At 42.7% G+C, this 19537-nt stretch overlaps 1 protein-coding gene across 4 annotated transcripts in view; it reads right to left on the reverse strand.

Annotated features, from left to right (window-relative positions):
* Positions 1–1321: 1321 nt before the first annotated feature.
* The window catches only part of LOC111565601 (zinc finger MIZ domain-containing protein 1-like), a 117177-nt gene continuing 98961 nt past the window's right edge, over positions 1322–19537 (reverse strand). For 3 of the 4 annotated variants that reach the window (XM_035946191.2, XM_023265768.3, XM_035946194.2), the window contains 17 exons: positions 12319–12454; positions 11858–11972; positions 10715–10932; positions 10384–10585; positions 9692–9967; positions 9425–9607; positions 9130–9207; positions 8852–9020; positions 8617–8758; positions 7130–7340; positions 6763–7029; positions 6601–6668; positions 6408–6476; positions 6073–6317; positions 5790–5953; positions 5025–5333; positions 1322–4920 (listed from right to left, as the gene is read on the reverse strand). In XM_035946191.2, coding sequence (XP_035802084.2) covers positions 4813–4920; positions 5025–5333; positions 5790–5953; positions 6073–6317; positions 6408–6476; positions 6601–6668; positions 6763–7029; positions 7130–7340; positions 8617–8758; positions 8852–9020; positions 9130–9207; positions 9425–9607; positions 9692–9967; positions 10384–10585; positions 10715–10932; positions 11858–11972; positions 12319–12454 — 2960 coding nt within the window. In that variant the 3' untranslated portion in view covers positions 1322–4812. The remainder of the gene's footprint in view (positions 4921–5024; positions 5334–5789; positions 5954–6072; positions 6318–6407; positions 6477–6600; positions 6669–6762; positions 7030–7129; positions 7341–8616; positions 8759–8851; positions 9021–9129; positions 9208–9424; positions 9608–9691; positions 9968–10383; positions 10586–10714; positions 10933–11857; positions 11973–12318; positions 12455–19537) is intronic. The other variant, XM_035946192.2, reaches the window with a different exon arrangement.

Below are 19537 nucleotides of genomic sequence, written 5' to 3' on the forward strand. Positions count from 1 at the left end.
ATATATATATATATATATATATATATATATATATATATTTTTTTTTTTTTTTTTTTTTTTAAAAACACTTTGAACACATTACCTTACGTTATCATACTTTCCTTGTGTTTGTTTCCTTATTATTTAACATATGAAACTGTCACTATATATCTATCCCCATATCAATTAATAATAATCACTATGTTTTAATCTCCTTCTCTTGGAAGTTTGAGGGTTTAGCCCAGTATCACAGCTGTTCCTGGGACTGCACTTTTCTGGACAGAGATCTCAGAGGTTGTACCTGGAACCTGCTGGAGCTACACTTCCAGTTTGGGTGTCACTGCCCCCACTGGCCTTCACCTTTCACATCTGTTCTGATTCTTCCTTCAATCCCTGGTAAATCTTGATCTTTTTGTGCTTTTTCCTCATAATGTTACTGTCACCTGTTACATCAACTGCCCTCTTCTGCTCCTTGACAACCACCACTCTGTCAGTACTGGTTCACCAGCACCTTCATGAAACATGAAAAATCAAAAGATTCACTTGATCTTGTAAAATGAAGACCTGCAATGTGCATTTTACTGATGGAATATTACTGTATTTTGATAAGATGGTTTTTGTTTATATATGGTTTAGAAATAGCAGTGTAGCATCAACAACAGCAGTGACAGAGACCCATTATAACAGACTGAGAGGCTCAGAACCACATATTTAACCCCTTCCAGTTCTTATTCTCTGCCTCTCAGCCAAGTCCTTGTTTGTATAAACTCCCTCAGTCACTCACACATTATTCCCCACATTTGCATGTGAATCATTAGTTTTTTAGGTCACTATGACACATACATTTTACATCGTCTCTCTGTGGTTGTGTAACACTCGAACCAAGTCTCTCCAGCTATTAAACTGATGGTTGTATCTCGAAAACTTGTGTGGCCTAGTTGTTCTCCGTTGTGGGCGCCAGATGAACATTTTGACATAAAATATGTGTGCGTATAGTGTTCAAACTGTGGGAGTTACAGCAGTTTTAAATTGCCACAGTGTGAGTCAGAGAGTTTAGTGCTTCATCATTTTCTGTCTCTTTTTTCAGTCTGCAACAGTCATTTAGTTTCTCAGCTCTTCAAAGTGTCATTCCCATGAGCAACCTTGTCCCGTTTATTTTGATGATGATTAATGTGGGCTGTTATTGTTATCGCATAAGGCCAAGCTGACCTTCAGCCATGTTTTGCAAAGTGTAAGTAAAATTTGATACCCATAATTTACTCCTTGTGCTCAGATAAACAGCTATCCAGGTCTTGTTGTCAGATTGTGACGCAAGTGCACAAAAGACAAAACCACAGTGACATACAGGTATCATCTGAATACATATTTATTAGATAAATATTAGGTTGTCACATCATCTAACTACATACAGTTCTGCAAGACTAAAAATCACAATTAGTTCCTTTATTTTCTGACCAGTTTAGAATATGAAATGATTGTACATACAATGTACAAACATAGAGACAATGGCCACATTTGCATGAATCACCTTAGATTGTATCATTTTTCCAACTGTTCATGATATCAAAAATTGTACAAACTATGGATTTGGTTACAATCTTCAAGGACCCGTCCCTCCCACTGCCCTTCCTCTCTCCCCTCCGAGCAATTTTCTTTGTAACCTTGTTTTTTTTGTGGTTTTTTTTTTTTTTTTTAGCTTTAGCACCTCAGAGTATGCAGGTGACAGACTAGAACACTTAGGCTAAATATTACATGTAAAACATAGCTGTCCCAGTTCCCCTAACAAAAGAGGTGAAAGTATATTACAGAGGGGGAACGAAATGCTGAGAGATACCCACAGACACTAACTAACAAGTTTCATTTTTCCATATTCAGCCACTTCCAGTAGAGGGGTTGCAAGCTTTTTATTATTCTGAAGAAACAATGCACATTCCCAGGGAAAATGAATACATTTCTGTTCACATGTCTCTATATTAATTTACATATGTACAGGCATCCTCAGGACGTTTGACCTAATGTTACCCTCAGCATCCTTTCCAGGCCAGACTGATGAACGTGCCCTTCCTCTCTGTCTTTTTTTTTCTTTTTAAAATCATTATTTACCATTTTTTAAAACAACATCCCCCAGAGAAATGGCCCTTTATTGTGATTGTGCAACTACAGATTCGGGGTGCTGCCTTAAACACTAAATTGGCTCACTTGAAAAGCAAGAACAAAATATGAAATGATAACGACTTCCATGGGATTGTTTGAAAGTTTCAATTCAGAAAAGCAAAGAATGAAAAGGTGGCAGTAGATTGAAAAGATGGATGTTTCTTTTTTTGATTTGATGTCTCTTCAAATATGAAACATGTCAGTGTTCTGAACAGGAAAAAATAATATTCCTTAAATGACGTTTAAAATGTTGACATAAAAATCAGGGTGGTTAATTCAGCACAATGCTACAATCGAAAGAAATTGGATTTCTAGCCTTACAGATTAATAAGAAAAACCAGTACAAAATAATTTACCAAAACAACAAAAGGGGATAAAAATGTATATGGTCTCGTGCTTTTTTCAAAAAGCCACATTTTCTATAACAAAAATATAAACAATATTGTGAATTTCTTTAAAATATGGTTGTGATATATCTTTAAAATACCACCATGTATCGACAATTAGCAACAATTATGATATTCACATAGCTCACTAATTACACTGAAAGCCAGCTGATACCACATTTCTTTAAAAACAAAAAAAGACATTACTGTTCAGCGTCACTGATAAAATGTTAACAGAAATGCACGAGTCAAACATTGATCATTTTCAATCAGCGCGAAAGAAAGTATTGCTTTAAACTGAAATGGTGCTACACAATCACCTTGCAAGGAAGGGAACCATGAAAAAAATGGGACGTCAGGTGTGAAAACACCCAGGAAAAAGTGACTACAAAATACGATGACCTGCAGGGAATAGCTTATGAAACGTTTTGGACTGGTTTCCCCCCACAAGGAGGCGGCGAGACAGCTGTTGTATGCTGGTTACAAATAAAGTCAGTGGTCAGATGGGAGTCTGGGAGCGTATGTGGTTAGGTTGGACGACTAATGATCAGAGAACAAACATTATCAAGATGATACAAAAATATTCACAATGGTATTTACAGTACAATAGCATTTCTTAAAAAATAATACATTTGCATACTGAACAGCACTCTTCTCAAAAAGTGTAATTGAAAACAAATGTGGCAAAAAAGTCTGCACCAATACTGCTTCGAAAACCACTTCTTGAACAGCAGTGATGGATAAACTGTCCTCCTCTATATCTTTAAAACCAATATTACCTCCCATCACACCGATAGAAACACACACACACACACACACACACACACACACACACACACACACACACACACACACACACACACACACACACACACACACACACACACACACACAGTCACACACTCAACAAGCACACACTCGCAGTCGTATACAGGCCAACACAAACATTTTTCATTCTCATCCCTCTAACTTTGGTGATGTTGAGCAGTTTCCCAAAAGATTTATGGATAGTTTTAATTATGCAGCAACAATAAAACAAGAAAATAAAAGATCATAAACATAACACGGTATATCCAGCAAATACATGATAAATGTACTGCCGATATCAGCATTATCCCTTCAATGTTAGTGTTAAATAAAATCATACTAAATCTGACAGAAATAAAAAAAAACAACAAACAAACGTACAAAGGAAAGATCTGTGGAAACAGCAACTGATAAAAACCACACTATCTTTTCTTTTTTCACCACTTGGAACAGCACTAGACAAGGGCTTGGCACACATGCACTTTGTAGACTACTAAACAGCACATCATTTAACAGGGAGAGAGATGCAAGTTTGCAAAAATGCTGATACCAGCGACACCGGGGCTCATGCAGAGCAGATGGCATGGAAGGAGCAGAAAAGCAATAAAACACAGCAGGATCATCACAGGAACCCCAATCTCTCATATTGTACCTTTCATTTCCGTTAAAACCGCTCCTTTGTGCTGGAGGTCGATAACTATACAATATGCTGAAGAACAGATATGCTATTCTTGGTGTGCAATAGAAATTTTTGTTGTTGTTGTCGGGCCGAAATCCGTTTAGGAGAGAACCTTTGACAAAAATATGTATATAGCACAGCTGTAGACAAAGTAGAAGCCGATCATTCTCAAAAACTTTTTAAAATTTTCCTTTAAAAAAACACTGTCAAAGACAGACATACAGTGACTTAACTGATGTTTTTTTTCTTGTGTAAAGACTGATTTTTTTCGTTTTTGCATTGCCAGAATCTCTTGTGCTTTTAAATGATGTGTGGTGGACAAAACAGTGCGACCAACCGGACCAGTCAGGGAATGGAGCTGTGACACCAGGAAGCTGTGGCCTCTTACATTGGAATAACAATAACACACTGGCCAGATAGCGCAGGTTTTTTTCAGTTATTTTTCTGTTTTTATACAGTGAATTCCTTTTTTTTTCTTCTCAAAAGGAAACAAAACATGAATAAAAAATGCTACAACATTTTCCTAATGAGCACACGTACACGTGTGGCGTAAAAAAATCAACTGGGTATAGCTGCACAGTTCAAAGGTATCACCGCGGGGGTGAGAGGGCGGGGCCACATCCCCCCACATCCCGCCGTGTCTTCGGGTTTTAACCTATTTCAGTCAATCTGCGCTGGCGAATGAAAATTGTACAAGAGGAAGAAGAGAAAGGGAGTGCATCTTTGTGTTTATCAAGTACTGAGCGACTGTTGCGGGTTCTCAGGGAAACTGCAGGCAGTCAGAAAAGTTTATGTGTCTGAACTGCCTCAGTTGTTCTCGAAGAGCGATAGTAGGTCATCGTTGCTATTGCTGGGGAGGTCTGGGGGGTCCAGGTACGACAACAGTTCATCTGGGTTAGCGAGCTCTGGGAGAAGCTGCAAGGTAGAAGAAATTTGCTTAGATATTGAATTAAACTCATTAATTGTCCTCATTAATTCTCACAAATTTGAGGAATACTTGGGTGTGTTTCAGGACTCACATCTAATGATGGCTCGGGCATGTCTGACCCTGCTTGGCTGTCCAGACTGCTGGAGGGGTTGAAGGTCAGGTCGCTGTGTGGATGGTTGTTGGGGCCTGGCTGCTGCTGCTGCTGCTGCTGCTGCTGCTGCTGCTGCTGCTGCTGCTGCTGCTGTTGCTGCTGCTGCTGAGGAGGTGGAGCTTGTCGTGAGGGCTGAGGAGGCCCGCTGTGGTGTAGCTGCTGCCCTGATTGGCTCCCAGGGTGTGGAGGCGCATGTAAACTCTGCTGCAACGGACCGTGTGACTGGTCATTGCCGGCAGAATGAGGTATCTGTAGAGAAAGAGAGGAAAAATCTCAGTGGCTCATTGGTTAGCACTGTTGGCTTTCACATAAAAGATCAACAGTTCCTGCCTGGGCCTTGGATTTTCTGCACAGAGTTTGCATGTTCTCCCTGTGCATGCCTGGGTTTTCTCCAGGTTCTCCAGCTTCCAGGCAACCAGTGGAGCCTCTCAGAAGTTGCTGTTCTCATTTCAGAGGAGCTAGCATGACAATATTGTTACCTCTGTTTGAATGAAGCAGGATGTTGCTATAGTGTCCAGTTTTTATGCAAAGCTAAGCCACTGGCATATTTTCCACACTTTTATAGACAGCTAATCAACAAAGTGAAATGCAAAAACCATAAATATATTCTAAAATAATGCAATGAAAAGGTAGAGAATATAAGAACAGAACAAGAGTAGCAACAACAAGTTGAGTGAATAGCCTGGGAATAGAGGGACAACTCACTGAGTCAGGCATGTTGTGGGACAGTGGCTTGTCTTGTGCCATCAGGCTGTTGGGCATGTCAGGTGGGTGAGACAGCTGAGGACCGTGCATGAAATCATTCATCGACGTACCACCAGGGGTGCCGTGAGGGAAGTCAAAGTTCCCGTGCCCCTGGTAACTGTTCCCTGGACACAACAAATAAAAAGTTATGAGTACACATATGTATTTCTTACAGTTGTTTTACACTTTCCACAGATTTTATTCTTATCTTTTAGTAAAATTATTTTGTGTACTAGTTTAGTACCTTGGTTACCGTATTCGGTGTTGTTGCCCCCTTGCCCAGAAGGTAATGATGGGTATGGTGACGGTCCAGGGCCGAGCTGAGCTATCATCTCCATCACGTTGGGCATGATCATCTGACTGGGACTCATCGTCTTAAACCTCTTGGCCAGTGGTCCATCTGGATCCTCCTTGATATGGATATCAGATTTAATAGCCACCGGTCGCCAGCTACATGTCGGGTCAATCGTCACCTCCTCAAACTCCGAGCTGGTGAAACACAGATTAAATCAAATGATTAAAATACAAACAAAACAGGAGAACAAACACATGCATTCTAAATTCCTTCCTTCAACCTACTTTTGAATGGCGTTCAGGATTCCCCACATGTACTGGTCCACTTCCAGTCCTTCTAGTAATGCTGTTTTACTGAGGGGAGGAGACAGAAAGCTCTTAGAACAGCTTTAAAAATGCTGAGAGACAATAAAGTGGAATACAGTCAAACCTATAAGGAAGGCAAGCGTGGCTAAATATGTGAAGTGAGTGAACTTACTTGCATACAGGACATCGCCATGTCCCCCGCTCACAATTCAGTTGTAAATAAGATTCCAAATCAAAACACTGCATGAACAAGGAAACAAATCATACTTGTTATCCAGTGAATGTTTTTGTGGAGGCATCAGACTGTCGACTACTTGCGTCCACTCGTGTTTACCTGAACATGTTTACAGTCGTGTCCTCTCGCTGGAAGCTGTATTCGCCGGAAGGTGATTGGACATTTGAGGGAAACCTTGATGGCCGTCTGCTCCACGCCGTCCTCTCCATTGAGCGTGGCGTTGCCCGATGACGCCGCTACACTGCTGAAGTTCCTCTTGACTTTGGTGATGCAGTGCTCTGCAGGCAGAAGCCTCTTCTTTAGCAAACCCTGGAGGACAGAGCGGACCGACGGCCTGTGGACCAGCTGCAGCACGAACAAGTGCGACTGCAAGAGGAAACATCACCGCTACCATCACAAACATCCTGTAAAGGAAATGATTTTGTGTACTTCTGTTTCTATTTGTTCTGGAGATCAGTGTACTCACACAGCAGCAGGCAGTGACTGTGATCTGGATCGTGTTCCTTCCTGGCTGGCATACATGTTTCAAGTGCAGGGGTTTGTGGGAGGTCTTATTATCGCCCCGCTCGATGGTGAGCGGCGTAGCGTTGACGCTGACTTGGACCGATGCCGGCCAGTTGGTGTTCATCTGACGGTCTTCGTGGTGGTAACACTTAAACTGCAGCTCCAGGTCCGATCTGCACAGACAAGCAAAGAAAAAATGTGAAAGCGGCAAGCGTTATGGAGTGCTGTGTGTCTCATAGAGAAAAACAGCAGCGATCCATTTCTGAAAAAAACTATGGGAAACTTTCTGATGCTTAGTTTGAGACCAGGCAAAATCCTTGCATGAGGACTCTTGATAAACTGCAGGCGTGAGTGTGACTTTTGCTTGAAAAGAGAGTGAAGGGAATTATGATTACCTAAATCAGATAATTAATGCATTAATGACCTCCTCTAAGTTACCTTAGAATAGTGGTGGTTGATAATTTAAATTAGCTAACCTGCTTGAAAGGTGTATCTGATCAGGCTTCTGTGTTTAGGGAGTATTCAAACCCATAAAGCCCAAACCCACCACTGGGTTTATAAGGCATATTAACTTTATTTTTAAATCACTAAAATTACATAATTTAACAGAGCAGGAAATGGTAAAAACAGAAAGAAACTTAACAAAAATTAAAATCAGGATGTTTCCTCAAAATCACTTCATCCTATATTAAAAAACTGCCAAAGAAAACTTACTTCTGTAAAAAAAAAAGACTAAATATTATGCACTCACTACATCCATAACACTATTAGGGACTTGAGAGCAACTAATAGTTACACAACAAAAATTCAGGGACTTTTTGGCTCAACTGGGCTGAACTGCAGGTTGTGTTTACACTGAACAGATAGAAATGTAAGTAGTAAAATATCTATAGTGCATAAAGTCACATTTTTTCCTCAGTATTTGTAACAACTGCAGGCAAAAATGTTGTGCATGTTGATTCCAGTTTTTTTATATGTGGGAAATTAACAAATAAATTACATTTTTGTATTTTCTTCTTTTATAATTTATTGCATTATAACTGTATTACAAAAAGCACCAGGAAGAATGTTATTTCTGTCTGTTCATAATTGTATTTCAACCACATGTCAAAAGTTTCTCCCTCCATCTCTCGTTAAGTTTCTTAATCTCACATTTCAGACCAGTCAAAATGTAACTATAATACAATCACCTTAACAATTAATAATGATTAAAAGAAACTGCCATCTCTAGTTCTAATGTTAATTCTCCTCACAAGCAGTCCTGCAGTAAAAAGGCCTATTATTGAGCCAGAGAATACATTGTTATAGAAGTAAGAGCTGGACCATTTCTTTCCAATGTGAAAAACCAGCTGTTTCAAAAGACACAGCTGTCAAAAGGAGTTCACTAGAGTGGGGGAAAAAAGACTATAACATAATAGTGCACTGTTGATTCAGCACATTATGTCTCACCTCCACATCAGTGTCTGGTGTACTGAGGGCCGTAAGTGGAAGACATGGTTGCTGACAGCCAGGTTATGCTCCAGCCTGAAGGGCTCCAGAACGACTCCATCTCGCACTGGGAACGTCAGGCGCAGCTCCTCGTTGTGGTTGGCTAAGATGGTGGAGAAGAGGCAATTTTAGATTCATCTAAAGCTTTAAAAGGTGGCAGAAGTTTGCATTTTTTAATTTTTTTACAGTTACTGACCTGGAGGTGGAGGGAGAGCAGTGATATTTGGTTTGATGTCAGGAGGGAATGGCGGCTTCACATCCTGGTTTGGCGACAGGTATGGAGGGATGTTACTGCCGGGGGTCATTGGAGGGGTGGGGTTGCCTGGTACTGGGGAGTGTGGGTAGTTACCCACTGGCCTGGGAGGCTATAAAGGAGACAATTCATTTGTAAATCAAATATTTATGGATTATAGACTGCATATCCAAAGAGTTCAATGATGTGATGAAACAACACTGGTAGATAAATTGACTTACCCCATTCATATTCCCCTGGCTGTACTGATATCCACTCCCAGAGAAGTTGTTTGTTTGGCCATTGAAAGGTGGCTCTTGCTGTAAATTGATAAAAAACTGATTTGTAATTGTAAAAATCATTACTTTTTTTTTTAGACCAGTTTGGTATAATATCCCTATCTGCTTCAGGGGCTCGATAGTGTTGCTCCAACCCCAGCTTCCTACCAAACTGGGTTATGCAAAGAGGCAAAATTTCCCATGGTGGGATCAAATAATGCTATCCAGACATCACATTTTTAGTTAATAGTCTTCACACCTTATAGTACTGGCCCATGGCGCCACTGGGCGGTGGATACTGGCCCTGCAGCTGCTGTCCTGGCATCCTCTGGCCGGGGTAGTTTGGGGATGGCAGCGGCCTGGAGGCGTTGGGCGTGGGGTACTGCCCCTGCTGGTTGGGGAACTGGTTGTTTGGTCCATACTGCTGCCCACCATAGTTTGGCTGCGGATGCAGTGATGACAGCATGTTTCAACATACAGCAAACAAGCTAACTGCTGAAACTGTGTTGACCTGGCGTCCACTCACCTCCCCAGGGTATGGTCTTTTCATGCCCTGCATACCCATGCCCTGAGGCCGGGGCCCCGCATAGCCTTGCTGGGGCATCCTTTGGCCGTGGGCACCGAAAGGACCCATGCCTTGGCCCCTGGGCTGGTTCATTCCCATCGGGGGTCCGCTCATGTTGGACGCATTCATGCCTGTGCCCATGTTTCCAGGGAGGGATGGAGGGCCGCGGGGTCCTGGCTGGTTCATGAACTGGCTGTTGTACGCCTGGTTTGGTCCCATCTGGAAAGAGGAACTCATCTGGAAGACAAAATGGGCTCAATCAGCCATCTCAGACTTTACTGTCAATGCTGCAAATTTTCCATTGAAACAAGGCTATTATAGATCACAAAAGACCAAAATCTGTGAATGAGAGATGAGAAGGGTTATAATATCTGAAAAAATATAACGTCTGTTAGCTTTTGTTGTAGCTAAATGTGCTATTTGGCTCCATTACTTTTTGTCTAATTATTCTCTCTTGACAATGATTTTTCCTTGTTCAACAATAAATCTAAATTCACTTTTCTAAGCTCCCTGTTGAAGCACTATTGTTAGTATTGAAAGGACAGAAACTAAAAGCAAAGTCAGTGAGCATAAAACAGACTCATAAGCAGTGCATGATGTGCACATGAATGCAACAATTTCCTTTACGCCACCGGTTGTGTGCTTTGTCCTACCGGCCCGTATTGGTTCATGTCCTTGTTCTGGGTTTCCTGCAGGGCAGCTACAGTTGCCGTGGCGGTGGCAGTTGCCGTGGCAGCAGCAGCAGCGACTGCAGCGGCGGCGGCAGCAGCGGCAGGTTGAGTGAAGTCCGATGGAGGACGGGAGTGTGGAGGGATGCCCATTCCACCAGGTCCAGCATTTGGCCCTCCAGGGTAACTGTGGCAACAAGCACCACAAAATAATAAGCTACTCCACATCATTGTGTTAGGAGAGAGCAATGATTTTAAGCCATTCATAGAATTCTTTTATGCCATTATTTTTGTTTACCAGTGCTCGTCTACTTACTTGCCACCAAAACCACCTCCTCCAGGGTAGTTGGGTCGTCCATACATGCCCTGCTGCATGTAGCCCTGGTTGGAGTTGCCTTTGTTGGGGAACTGCTGCTGTGGACCAGGGAACTGAGGAGAGTTCATACCTGGATTGTTACCAGACATACCGGAGCCCATGGGGTTACCCCCAGGGTTCATGGGATTGCTGTTGTTGGCCATGGGATTCCCCAACACCTGTTGGACACAGACAAAAACACAGACAAGTGTTTAAATGCTTTCAGATGCTGTTCAACTCAACTCAACAAATCAAAAAAACAGATGTGTGGGAAAATATTCCACACTAATATCAGTTTTTATAATTAATTCTGAACATTCTGTCAGCAAGATGCACAGACAATATCAAATGACTGCATAGAAGTAGAAGGCATGCTACACCCACCAGTACATTAAAAACATTAAAATAGCAGTCTGCATTTTGGTGAAAGTATTGCAGTCCTCCAGTGTCACCAGGGTGACTGTCATTATAGTTACTGCACAAAAAATAATACTAATGGAATTTCTTTAATTTGATAATGACCAAATAAAACAAAATTCTAGTTCTAGTTTATTAGAAATAAAGAAATAAACATTTTATTTCCCTTGTTAAAAAAATAACACATTTGAAGGATGTATTAAAGATTACATCATAACTGCCTTGAATTTGTAGTAAATTGTAGCCACAATTATTCCATTTACAGAAAAATTTTGAAACTAGTCAAACTTCGCTTAATAAAATAAAATTCTATTAGTCCTAAAATAAACAAATCAACGTTTTCTTTCCCTTTTTACCAAAATAAAACACCTGAAATACATTTAAAACCATTACATCATCATTATCTTGAAATTGTGGTGGCCTATAGTGTTGGTTTTAATGCAAAATTATGCCACTTAAAAACTTGAAAACTAGATAAACTCCACTGGATCCGAGACATTTGTCTTCAAAGATAATCAAAAGAAGAATCAGATATCCATAAAAAGCATATCTTTTGCGTGGCTGATGGTCTTGATGTCCTCTAAAGTCTCCTCATGACAAACCTCTTGCAACAGCACTTAAAAATCACGTTTGGAAAGGGTCGACTCTGACACACGTTTCCTCCCTCAGACAGGTGGAAGGTCTCACCTGGCTCTGTGAAGTGTTGGTCACGCCCCAGACGGTGGTCACCACAGACACTGAACCTGGAGGCTGATTGGTGTTTTGTTGCCAGGGAACCGAGTCGTAGGGAAAAGACCCATCTCTGCAGGGACGAAAACACATCACGTAGGCTCAATAACAAACATTTACCATGTGCAACAATACAGCTAGTGAATGCAAAAGCATGTTCCTCCTCTCCAAATTCACACATTGCAATTATCAGCGTTGTACATATGTATACAACGGACTGGTGTACTGTTTGTCACCATCATCTGCGCTACAAGCAGTTTGTCTGGCAGTTTGTCTAGCCACTGATCCATAAGGAACACTGGGCTTCACATGGAGAGGAAGGGCTTTCCCCAAGGGCCCGGTCTGTCTGTTCACACACCCGACACACACAAACACACCATCGCACACAAGCCAAAAAGCACAGCAGTGCAAACACTGACCCGTGTGAGAGGCTGGGCTTCATGGAACTCATGGGAGGCTGCATGGGCACTTTTCCCGGAGGCTCGTTCTGCCTGTTCTTCTGGTGACGGAGAAGGAGGAGGCGTCCCAGCTCCTCGCACCACGAGGACAGAAGGGCTGCAAAGGGAACACAGGAAAGAGCATATCAGTGCTGTTGGGACACCTGTGTGAAAGAACTGCAGAGGTAATATCCCCCCACTGCAAGCACTTCAAAAAGAAAACCTACGAAAACTGATTATGTGAGAGGAGGTGGGCAGATGAAACAACAAGTTGGGAACAGAAAGCTTCTGAGCAAAACTAGACAGAAAAATTGAAAAGCAATGGCCTGACTGACAAAAAATGGTGCATAAAAATAAATGTGCTGTGCAAAAAACCTCCAAAACTGAACAGACAAACAGGCTCACATATCAATGAAACAGGATTAAACATCCTGTAGGTCATTCAAGAAATTAAAAACACTTGTTTAGAGCAGTCATTTGAAGTTTTTTCTTTTCGACTTGTCGACAGGTTTATGTTTCATGTAATAGTCAAATGAACAGAATGAGTGAAGGAACAGCATGAAGAGGTTAGATATACTAAACAGCTTATATTTCTAGCTTGCACAAGTGATTTTTATCCATTGAATCCTGTAGATGCACTCAAGTCACACCTATGTCATTGCATAAATAGTCAATTTAAATACATATATACATTAACGCATGCAAATCAACACATGCTTTAGCATTACGATCTGTGCCTCCGCATTATTTATGACACTGTGACTTTTTTGCTTTTTAAAGAATTGTTCATTTTGCATTGTCTCATTGTTATTGAACAGCCTTCAACAGTCACTTTGCATTTCACTGCACGTACTGTATGAGCAAGTGACAAATAAAAACTCTTGAATATGTTTTTATCCTGATTCTGTTTGATCTTTTTGCTGGTTTGTCTGATTTTAAAGGATAGCTATGGGCAGACATGACCAAAATCAGAATTTTTGTTACATCTTCCCAGAATGTTATATGTACAAATGCTTCATACAACTCAAAACAAAAGGATGCACATTTATGCTGCAATATAAGCCATGAGCTGAAATCCAGCGTGTCACTGCTGCTCACAGCCACTAGGGTTCACTCTGGGCCTGCAGATAGACCCCAGTCCTCCCCATCTCCCCACCTACCTATCTACCTACCGCTCGGTTAGGTGGCTGCCACAGAGTGCGTTTGATCGAATCATATGCTTTTCATCTGCAGTGCATGTGTTTGTACTGTGCCAACTACAAAAGACTCACTTTTCCCTTTTTCTCTCTCTCCCTCTCACTTCCTCCTGCCTCCTTTCGAGCCTCTCCTCTGCAGCGACAGAGGAGAAAGGGAATGTGGATTCAATCAAAGAGCAGGGCAGCCACCTCCTCTTATGATTCACAGCACTTCCAGGCTGAGCAAAGGAGAGCGGGAGGGGAGGGTGAAACGGAGCGCTCGGTGATTTTCAGCTGCAGAAAGCCACGTCAATACGACCACAGACAGACAGTGCAGGCTGTGGTCATATTGGGGGCTGATGGGGAGGGAGGAACAAACAAAAGCTCCTGACTCCCATCACAAACATGGCAAGCCGGAGATCTGGCCACACCACGGCTGCTTGCAAACAAGCTCAGTGACACACACAAGGAAAGACAGTCAGTGCAGTGGCTTACAATAACACACACATAGAGGTGGAATGAACGGGACGCAAGATGTCCTCTGAATTTCCGAGGACAAAACTGAGATTTCTGCTTCAGCGCACACACACACACACACACACACACACACACACACACACACACACACACACACACACACACACACACACACACACACACACACACACACACACACACACACACACACACACACACACACACCTTCCCCGCTCAGAGCTCTGCACCCAAAAAGGCACCTCCTATCCTTTCATTTGAACACTGAGCACACCAGCCTCCCTCTGTGTAAAGATGAGGGCTGGAATACAAAAGACATGTACAGATGGTGCCAGCAGTCTCCCTGCCTCTCCCCTCTCCTCCCCCCTCTCCCTCCCCTCCCGCTCCTTTAAAAGCAGCACGGGGCTCAGGCACAGAGGCAGCTGGGTTTTTCCTCCTTCCCACCCGCTCATGCTCCCTCTCTTTTTCTCTCCTCCTCCTCCCCCTCCAAGCCCTCTCCTCTCCTCCTGTTCTTGGCAAGGCAGGTGCCAGGAGACAGGCTGTGCTGTTCCTCCGGAGAATTGATCCGACTTCACCGCGGCTGTGCTCCGGTTGACAGGAAATAAAGGCCGCTCAGGTGCACTTAAAAACGTCAGGTAAAAATGCACAGATTCCTAAGTTACCTTTAATTAAACACAACCGCATCCAAGCATGGCTAATGGGTTTACAAGTTCCATGTTCGAATGTCCTGCAGTGTTTTTTAGCAGCACCCTCCCTCTCCCCTCAGACTCCCTTCTGATGGAGAGAGTTTTCAATTCAAGGGCCTGGCGACCAGCCAGCATGTTACAGCTCAATTAGGTCCCATTATTCTCCTCCAACAAGGGGTAACTTTCACTTCTTCTATGTTGATAAACATGTCTCCACAATTTATCCCCTCGCTGTGCCACCTTGAGGCCGTCTGGCTAAAGCGGACGGTATCCTGGTTTCACACCGAGGCTGACATCAACAGCCGCAGGACAAAAACAACACCAGTGTTTGAGCCGAGCGGAGATATGACAATATATAGGCTGTCTGAGAGGGAAAAAAAAGAGAAGGAGGAGGAGGAGGAGGAGGCAACAGTGCTGCTACTTAAAGAAGAATTATTCTACCCCACCATTAGATGAAGGGCTTATCGCCACACAAAATTACCACCTCCACCGAGCGCCAACCTGTTTAACGGAGAGGCACTGTCATTGACTCAGAGGATAAACTTCAGGTTTCATATGACAGGAGGAGGAACAGCCAACCTCCTCGCAGTCTCTCCTCCTCCTCCTCCTCCTCCTCCTCCACCCAAACATCTCAGGACAGTGCAGATGATGAACACAATGGCATTACTGTTTCTCTCCTCCTCTCCTCCCACAGACGGCCCTTCAATAGACTCATCTGTTTCCTTCCCTGAGAAGAGCCAAAACTGGAGATAATCGTCTCAGGTGTAGCACTTCCAGAAAATCTCAAAGACCACTCTGGAGTGAATCAAACTGCCGTTTTCGTGCTACGGAGCATCTTTCTGCCATGTTTACATTGGTCTCCCTGGCGGCGATGAGTCTCTCTCTTCCATAAGGAGAGGAGGCTATCCTGTTTGCCTTGTAGATAGTCCCACAGGGGCCCTGGCAGAGTCTGAGCCATATTGATATTCTGGTGCTCAGCTGCCCGGCCTGATGGTCAACCGTGGTGGAGGGCGGTGAACGCATCTGCTGGGACTAGATGGGTGGCTCAGTGACTGGGGCCTGCAGCTTCCAGCTCCACTCGCTGTCATAAAGCCCCGGGGAGATATGACAAATGACATGGACGGCATCCTTGACAGTTGTTCAATGTTCTTCCCAATGATAATGCTCCCCCACCCCACCTTTCACCACACATACAGACAGGAGGCAGACAGATAAACTGTGCTGATTAAATGCTTTGATTCAGGTTCTGTTTTGCTCTCCTGATAGAAGAGGCCCTTTAGGTTTTGGGTCAGTTCACTCAAATTACGAAAAACATGTTTTTTCACTTACCTGCCAATTGGTTTGTAATGTTTTCAGAAATCTGGTTGGAAGTGAAAATAAAACTGCATGTGTGCTGCTTAATATAACACATCTAAATTTAAAAAGAGAGAAATTTAACTTCATCTTGAATAGTCCACGAGTTTGCAGTGGAGTTACTGCCATCAACAAAGTGTGTTGAGATTTAGAGCATTGGCTGTTTGGTGCTACATATTTAAGCCAAGTAACTGTGCTGTAGCTTACATATGCTTCCTCAAAAATACATCTATAAGTTATATAGAGAGCCAAAATGAAAATGCTGCTTCAAAGAAAACCTCATTCAAATTCCCTATGTAACAGTTTGCCATGTGGCCTGTTTTATATGTCTGAGCTTACAAAGAAATACATCTTAAAGCTTAGTGAAGAAAAGAAGAACAAAAATAAGGGACTGTACTGAACTGCTGACGCTAGCATGGATGTGACAAATATGAAGCCAATGAAGTAGTGCCTTAAAGTTTCATTCTTCTAAATGGCCACCAGGGAGCAACATCTCTGACTGCAAAAAGACGCCTGATTGTATAAATGTGTGTGAGAGAAAAAAAAACTAATTCTGATTTGATTTGTTTCCTCAGTAACCATTTTCCTAATGAGTTTATGGTCTCAGTTGGTAGTTCCATGTCCCCTTTAATACAGTATAATGTTCATTTTGTAAAATCAGGTTCCTTTCAGAGTAAAATAGATGATAGAGCAGGTATGTTTTAGGCCACGGCTCCTCTGTAACTGACAAGTCGCTACCATATTGCTGAGCATCGCTGCATCAAAGAGTTCTCAGTCAGATCGACCCCTCAAAAAACAAGATGCCAACAGCCAAATGACGAAGTTGAGGCCAATGGGTGATGTGAGTGTGCGTTACATCCATTTTTAATAAACATTCTATGGTCGAGACTAACTGTGACTTCACCTGTGCTTGTAAAAGTGTAGTATAATTAGTAAGTGTCCACAGTCCATAGTGCTTCTGCAAAGGTCCCGTAAAAAGGTCTCAAATGACACAGATCTTAACTTGTGGCTTCGAATTAAATTCAAGACTCTTGTGATCTCTTTAAGAACTTGTATTACAAGCTAACAAGGAAGTTGCCAACAATGCAACCACAACAACTATGATAAATATAGGCCAATAATAATACGTCTGTTTACTGTTTCACAAGTCAAAATCTACACTGTAGCCATCAACACCCCAGACTCTGTTTAGTCTGTTGCATCATCTACAAATACAACCTACCAAAGGAATAGTCTCAGTAAATTATCCATGTTTAGGAGGAAAGTGTTCAAGATTATTCTTTTGAACCTTAAGTACCACAATAAATAGTGACAAGGTGCTGCAGGAACAACTTGTGGGAGATTTTAAATCTAAAAACATGACCAGTACAAAGATCACCCCCATACTTGCTGCCTACTCTAGAACATTTTCCTCACTTCTTTGTCTTTTTGCTTTTCTATCTCCCCTTTTTCCCCTTTTTTCCTGGCAGGACACTGCAGGGGAGGCAGCAGGTAAGGCAGATGCCAAGAGCTCTTATGATTCTTGTCCGTCCGTCCCCCTCCCTCTCTCCCCTCTTTCCTCCCCTTCGTTCTGCTCTGTATCTAATAGACACCTGCTCCCTTGTCAACCCTGGACTCCCACCTGGCATCGTCCCACATGGCTTGGTCACTAACGTCCGCACAAACATACAATACACATCCTGTCATCCCATCATCAGCAGAGCCTCCTCATTTATTCCCGCACTAACTGTAGCAATGAAGTCCAATTTCTGCCGTCGTAAAGAATCATGACCCCCAAACGGCTTGTTTGAAGACATTTAGCCAGAAGGGCTGAAAGGAGAACAAAGACCATGAGCAAACTAACAAGAACAGCTCTAGTGGGCTGCACTCCTTAGTTTCTGAGGGAGCTCTATTCACATTCTGGTCCTCCATCCCTCCCTCCTCTCTGTCTCTGCCCAGAAAGGTCTGAATGGACACAAGCCTCCTGCAGGCCAAAGTCAATTAAAATAAGAGAGAGTCTAGGGAGCCCCAGTATCCCTGGTTACAAAAAGCACCTAAGAGGCAATGCAAAACAGACACGTTTAGTTTTAGCCAAAGAATTCCTCATTTATGTAGGTTTCCCAGAACTGTAAAATTCTGGGATTTCCCTGGTAATATATGGAAAACTACACACATAAGTAGTTGCTGTGGATGGAAGCCCAGTCGATGCCAAGTTATCCAGTGTAAACTACTGGCTGGATCGTAAATCATCTCCCGCTCTTGCCTGACATGGACACGGTCGCCACACAGCCACGGATGCCCACCTGGCAGCCTTCAAACCTCTCTTTGTCTTCACACAGATGCCACAAATTATTCATCGATGCCAATTTGATGATGAAATGGAAGCGACACGTCCATCACCAGGGCTTTTTTTCCGCCAGCGAGGAGAAGGTATAACAGGTTACGGTCCCGTCACCACATGACAGGCCAGAATCGTGTTACTTTTTCATCCATGTCGGGTTAATTAGGGAGAAGCTCACAGGTGTACCGCCTTAAAACGATGCTACGCAGTTCACCCTCTCAACTCCTGACATGGAAATTCAAAGCAGGTGTTGTAAAACCAAGTCTGTAAACTGATTTCATTAGGTCTTACTAAGATTTTGAAGTCGGGTGACTCATTCTTTGAGTTAAGCTGATGAAGTGGAAGGATGTGCGAAGTGGGAACATGTGAATGTCATGGCAGCTATTTTACTGAGTGAAATGCATCTTTAGTAATGAAAGTTTCGCAGTGCAACAGCAGCTGTATTTGTGGATTCAAAGTATTAGCACTAACAGTTATAAAACAGCCTGTCTATCTAGGCCAGACAACTGCCTCCTGTCTGCACCTCATCTTTGTCTGCTGTCTTTTTTTTTCTTACATTATTTCCTCTGCTGCTCTCTCTGGGAAGTCAGTGATATTGGAGTCTTGTCAATGAGTACTTAGGCTCGTTGCCTCACGGGGAGCCAGACTTGCTGGCTAGGTTTTATGGCCCATTTCGGAGCAGCCCCAGCTTAAATACAGCCTCCTGCTGGCCACATGGCCACAATGTCGTGCCATGTCCATCCGGCGAAGAGAAGAGGGGAGGGGGGCGGCTGGACTCGTGCCACAAAGGTTTTACTGAGGCCACAAGCATATGTGGCCATGTGGAGGGAGGCAGCACAAGAAGAAAAAGAAAATACCACAGATTTGATGTTTCTGGGTTGCTGTTTTGACATCCTGCGTTCTTTAGCTTCCCACCCATGTTGCTGTAATGACTTATTCAAACATCACAATGAAAATATCCAGCTAACCACTTTGTGATGCAAATGTACATCTATATACATACAAAATTCTGAATAAAAGTCAACAGTGTCAAAGATAAGACGTTTATCTTCAAATAAAATCTATGCTCCCAAGATCTCAGATAAGGATTATATTGTATTTCTTTAAAGAAATCCACTTAGGGCTAACTGAATGCCAACTGGAACAAGATACAATAAATGTGGCAATCTCCA

This window comes from Amphiprion ocellaris, chromosome 18 (assembly GCF_022539595.1).
Source record: "Amphiprion ocellaris isolate individual 3 ecotype Okinawa chromosome 18, ASM2253959v1, whole genome shotgun sequence".
In the NCBI taxonomy this organism is placed as follows: Eukaryota; Metazoa; Chordata; class Actinopteri; family Pomacentridae; genus Amphiprion; species Amphiprion ocellaris.